Genomic DNA, 6,000 nt, shown 5'->3' on the forward strand with positions numbered 1-6,000 from the left:
ATGGTTTTTCTCCTTCAATTTGTTAATATGATGTATCACGTTGATTGATTTGCGTATATTGAAGAATCCTTGCATTCCTGGAATAAACCCCACTTGATCATGGTGTATAATCCTTTTAATGTGCTGTTGGATTCTGTTTGCTAGTATTTTGTTGAGGATTTTTGCATCTATGTTCATCAGTGATATTGGCCTGTAGTTTTCTTTCTTTGTGGCATCTTTGTCTGGTTTTGGTATCAGGGTGATGGTGGCCTCGTAGAATGAGTTGGGGAATGTTCCTCCCTCTGCAATATTTTGGAAGAGTTTGAGAAGGATAGGTGTTAGCTCTTCTCTAAATGTTTGATAGAATTTGCCTGTGAAGCCATCTGGTCCTGGGCTTTTGTGTGTTGGAAGATTTTTAATCACAGTTTCAATTTCAGTGCTTGTGATTGGTCTGTTCATATTTTCTATTTCTTCCTGGTTCAGTCTCAGCAGGTTGTGCATTTCTAAGAATCTGTCCATTTCTTCCAGGTTGTCCATTTTATTGGCATAGAGTTGCTTGTAGTAATCTCTCATGATCGTTTGTATTTCTGCAGTGTCAGTGGTTACTTCTCCTTTTTCATTTCTAATTCTATTAATTTGAGTCTTCTCCCTTTTTCTCTTGATGAGTCTGGCTAATGGTTTATCAATTTTGTTTATCTTCTCAAAGAACCAGCTTTTAGTTTCATTGATTTTTGCTATTGTTTCCTTCATTTCTTTTTCATTTATTTCTGATCTGATCTTTATGATTTCTTTCCTTCTGCTAGCTTTGGGGTTTTTTTGTTCTTCTTTCTCTAATTGCTTTAGGTGCAGGGTTAGGTTGTTTATTCGAGATGTTTCCTGTTTCTTGAGGTAGGCTTGTATTGCTATAAACTTCCCTCTTAGAACTGCTTTTGCTGCATCCCATAGGTTTTGGATTGTCGTGTCTCCATTGTCATTTGTTTCTAGGTATTTTTTGATTTCCCCTTTGATTTCTTCAGTGATCACTTCGTTATTAAGTAGTGTATTGTGTAGCCTCCATGTGTTTGTATTTTTTACAGATCTTTTCCTGTAATTGATATCTAGTCTCATAGCGTTGTGGTCGGAAAAGATACTTGATACGATTTCAATTTTTTAAAATTTACCAAGGCTTGATTTGTGACCCAAGATATGATCTATCCTGGAGAATGTTCCATGAGCACTTGAGAAAAATGTGTATTCTGTTGTTTTTGGGTGGAATGTCCTATAAATATCAATTAAGTCCATCTTGTTTAATGTATCATTTAAAGCTTGTGTTTCCTTATTTATTTTCATTTTGGATGATCTGTCCATTGGTGAAAGTGGGGTGTTAAAGTCCCCTACTATGATTGTGTTACTGTCGATTTCCCCTTTTATGGCTGTTAGTATTTGCCTTATGTATTGAGGTGCTCCTATGTTGGGTGCATAAATATTTACAATTGTTATACCTTCCTCTTGGATGGATCCCTTGATCATTATATAGTGTCCTTCTTTGTCTCTTGTAATAGTCTTTATTTTAAAGTCTATTTTGTCTGATATGAGAATTGCTACTCCAGCTTTCTTTTGATTTCCATTTGCATGGAATATCTTTTTCCATCCCCTCACTTTCAGTCTGTATGTGTCTCTAGGTCTGAAGTGGGTCTCTTGTAGACAGCATATATATGGGTCTTGTTTTTGTATCCATTCAGCCAGTCTGTGTCTTTTGGTGGGAGCATTTAATCCATTTACATTTAAGGTAATTATCGATATGTATGTTCCTATTCCCATTTTCTTAAATGTTTTGGGTTTGTTATTGTAGGTGTTTTCCTTCTCTTGTGTTTCTTGCCTAGAGAAGTTCCTTTAGCATTTGTTGTAAAGCTGGTTTGGTGGTGCTGAACTCTCTCAGCTTTTGCTTGTCTGTAAAGGTTTTAACTTCTCCATCAAATCTGAATGAGATCCTTGCTGGGTAGAGTAATCTTGGTTGTAGGTTTTTCTCCTTCATCACTTTAAGTATATCCTGCCACTCCCTTCTGGCTTGCAGAGTTTCTGCTGAAAGATCAGCTGTTAACCTTATGGGGATGCCCTTGTGTGTTATTTGTTGTTTTTCCCTTGCTGCTTTTAATATGTTTTCTTTACATTTAATTTTTGATAGTTTGATTAATATGTGTCTTGGTGTGTTTCTCCTTGGATTTATCCTGTATGGGACTCTCTGTGCTTCCAGGACTTGATTAACTATTTCCTTTCCCATATTAGGGAAGTTTTCAACTATAATCTCTTCAAATATTTTCTCAGTCCCTTTCTTTTTCTCTTCTTCTTCTGGGACCCCTATAATTCGAATGTTGGTGCGTTTAATGTTGTCCCAGAGGTCTCTGAGACTGTCCTCAGTTCTTTTCATTCTTTTTTCTTTATTCTGGTCTGCAGTAGTTATTTCCACCATTTTATCTTCCAGGTCACTTATCCGTTCTTCTGCCTCAGTTATTCTGCTATTGATCCCATCTAGAGTATTTTTAATTTCATTTATTGTGCTTGTCATCGTTTCTTGGTTCCTCTTTAGTTCTTCTACGTCCTTGTTAAATGTTTCTTGCATTTTGTCTATTCTATTTCCAAGACTTTGGATCATCCTTACTATCATTATTCTGAATTCTTTTTCAGGTAGACTACCTATTTCCTCTTCATTTGTTAGGTCTGGTGTGTTTTGACCCTGCTCCTTCATCTGCTGTGTGTTTTTCTGCCTTCTCATTTTGCTTATCTTACTGTGAACAAACCGTAATTTTTAAGGGCCATGAAAGAAACTGGACAGGGTGCTATGAGTGTTTGATGGGATGGGAGAAGGCCATCTCATCTCATCTTTGAGAAAGCTGAGTCATATAAGGTGGCTGAAGAAGATGCCAGGAAGACAGGAGAGCACATGCAAAGGCCCAGAGGCATGTGTGAAGAACAAGAAGGCTGGTCATGAGTTTGCAAAACCACAACCCTTCAAATTCACTGTGTGATGATGTACAATCATCTCCCAACATTGGGGGCATAAACTTGACTTGTTCCTTGTCCTTGCTAACCTTTCATCACTCCTGCTTACTCTGACCTCCTGTTGGTTATCAATTGATATGTAACAATATTATTGCAAATTTAGGAGCCTAAAGGACACACATTTATTACCCCATAGATTCCGTAGGTCAGGAGTCCAGGCACAGCTTATGTAGGTCCTCTGCTCCAGGACTCACAGGCTACAATCAAGGTGTCAGTCAAGGCTGCAGTCTCATCTGTGGCTTGACTGGGGAAGGATCCACTTCCAAGCTCACATGATTGTTGATAGCATCCAGTTTCTTGCAGGTCGTTGGACTGAGGGGCTCAGTTTCTTGCATGCTGTCAACCTCAGTTCCTTTCTATGTGTCCCTCTCCATAGAACAACTCACAACATGGCAGCTTGCTTTTTCAGAGTCAGCACAGAGAGAGAGAGAGAGAGAGGTCACAGTCCTACAAAATATAAACATGGAAGTGACATCCTAGCACCTTTGCTGTATTCTGTTGCTTAGAAGCAAATCATAGGTTCTGCATACAGTTAAGGGGAAGGGATCATACAAGGAATGTGAATACCAGGAGGCTGGGGATCCTGAGGACCACCTTGGAGCCTGCCCCCCACACTGCCATCTACCGTGAAGCACAGACAGAACTGCTTATCTGTGTTGACCCAGTGGGAACTGTAGACCTCCATTAAAGCATGTGACAGTGACATGGGGCCGAGCCTATGACTTCTTCTATCTCCCTACTCCTCTGCCCTGGGGGCTTGGAGTATATTACACACACTCCATGAGTATTGGAGAAATTGAACTGGTTGCTGCCTACATGTTGTGGTCATTTTAGATATGGCACTGGTAAGACAAGGTCATATGTTACTTTACATTGTGTATAGCTTGTTTCTAAATCCTCAGAGAAGGTCAAGCTGATGAAAAATAGCACTTTAGAAACTAGACCTTATTAAGACTTATTCGTATATGTATCAGTCACCGAGCACTATGATAATGCTGAGTAACAATCCCAAAACTCAGTCGCTCAAAGTAACAAGCGTTAATTTGCTCATCAGTCCACGGGGCAGTGTTTTCAGCTAGTTTCAGCTGGGTGGTAGTCCTGGTTTGGCAGTGCTCACTCACACATCTGTGGTTGGCTGATGACTCAGCTCTGCTGTCCATGACTCTCATCTTCTTGCTGGTGCTAAAGGCATGCTCTACTCATGGTGAAGGCAGAAGGGCAGGACACCAGCAGCAGAAACACACAGGCACTTTTCAAGCCCCTCTTATGACCCACTTTCCCATAACCCATTGGTAAAAGCAAGTCAAGGTCAGAGTAAAGAGCACTGCAAAGTCCTATGCCCAGTATCTTGGCTACAGGGAAGGGTGAAGATCCAGAACGATGCATGAGTCACTCTGCCACACAAGGGGTCAACAGATCTGTGCTTCTCTCTCTCGCAGGAAACCAGAGAGTATGAAGTTTCCATCTAGAGAGAGCTCCACGTGAGAAGGGAACTTACAGATACAAACTCAACTACAACCTCCTCGAGAAATTCATCCAGAGACTATGTGGTATTTGATGGAAAGCCCAGAGTGTCGGCTGTCTTTTCTTTAGACTCTTTACTGAAGACTTACTGTTTTCTTCACTGTATTTATTATATTTAAAATCGAAATAGGTGTGGTTGGATGTATTGCAGCTGCAGCCAAATTAGTGGTACAGCCCTCAATCCTGAAGGCAGGTGGAGGACCTGTAAAATAGCAAACACAGCAGTAGAGGGAAGAGGAAAAAAAAAAAACGGCAACAGGCTGTTTCTCCTATCAGCAATGCCATGCTACGGCTGCATCAGATTGCATGCATCTTCAGGATCCACGCCCATGGTGTTTTTCGTACAAATCTAAGTCCCAAGATTAGGTTGGAAAGGGTATTTCTTGTTGGATTAACTTGGGTTGAAATTTAGCGCGGAGACTTAAACAGCTCTACTCCAAAACCAGTCTGTGTTCTCCCTTCCATTTGCCCCAGCTTCTAAAAGAACCTGCCCCGTCCCCTCCCTCCCATGGCCCCTTGGAAGGCAGCAAAGGTGTTACATAAATATTCTCTTTCACCACCCTGGCCTCGCTGGATGCTGGCAAACTAAGAAAATATTTTCTTTCTATAAAGGTGACAGATGACAAAGGAAAGTTTTCAGAGAAGATGGGAGATCTGAGAGTTCCAATGAAGAAGTGGATGAGGGGGAAAGCTGGCTAAGGGAATCGAGAGAATAAAATGTTCTTTTCCATGACACTCTTTCAACGGTGAAAGAGCAGGTAATTTATGCTCCAAGGGCCAGAATCGATCACCTTGTTCAGCAAGGCCACCCTCAAGCTGTGATGATAGATCTGTAATCTTTGCAGGCGTGAGCGGCACCGCCCATAGTGTTAAGAGGTTTTGGGTTGCAGGGGAGAAATCCAGGGGTGAGCTCTGTTTCCCTCCCGGGGTGCTGCACTGCCAGAGCCCTCAAACTAGGGGAGACTCAAGTGCGCTGTCACTATAAAAGGTGGCACCTTCAGAATACACTTGCAATCAAGTATTTTGGAGGGAGGGAGGGTCCTATGAGCAGAAACTACTTTTCTGTTCTCTGAAGCTCTGCCCAGATGTTGGATGGTGGCGTGAATGCTTGACCGTAGAGGTGCCGAGGAACAGGCACGGGGGGCTTAAAACCACGACGGCATCCACATCACACGATTTGAACTCCAGTGAGGAGAGAAGGAGGAATTTTAGGCCAGAAAGGAACTCTTAGCATCTCATTAATCCTGCATCCTGGTATTTTATCAGAGTCCTTTCACCTCAACCCAGTAGGACTGATGAGTGTGTGATTATCTGGAAGATTCTTTTCTAAATATAGGTGCAAAGAGAAGGCAAGGGGTGAGGATGCTTGGAAGGAAAAGTGCATGTGAGGCTAATTCATCTCCCTAGTGTCAGCCAGTGGCTCAGAGAGGCACACCGGCCCAGTGGCTTTTGCGGTCC

General features: G+C 41.8%; 1 protein-coding gene across 1 annotated transcript in view; it reads left to right on the forward strand.

Annotated features, from left to right (window-relative positions):
- Positions 1-4,537, forward strand: part of SEZ6L (seizure related 6 homolog like) — an 87,428-nt gene extending 82,891 nt beyond the window's left edge. Inside the window, exon 17 of the mRNA XM_061169253.1 lies at positions 4,458-4,537. Coding sequence (XP_061025236.1) covers positions 4,458-4,487 — 30 coding nt within the window. The 3' untranslated portion in view covers positions 4,488-4,537. The remainder of the gene's footprint in view (positions 1-4,457) is intronic.
- The last annotated feature ends 1,463 nt before the right edge of the window (positions 4,538-6,000 follow it).

Source organism: Eubalaena glacialis, chromosome 15, assembly GCF_028564815.1.
Source record: "Eubalaena glacialis isolate mEubGla1 chromosome 15, mEubGla1.1.hap2.+ XY, whole genome shotgun sequence".
In the NCBI taxonomy this organism is placed as follows: domain Eukaryota; kingdom Metazoa; phylum Chordata; class Mammalia; order Artiodactyla; family Balaenidae; genus Eubalaena; species Eubalaena glacialis.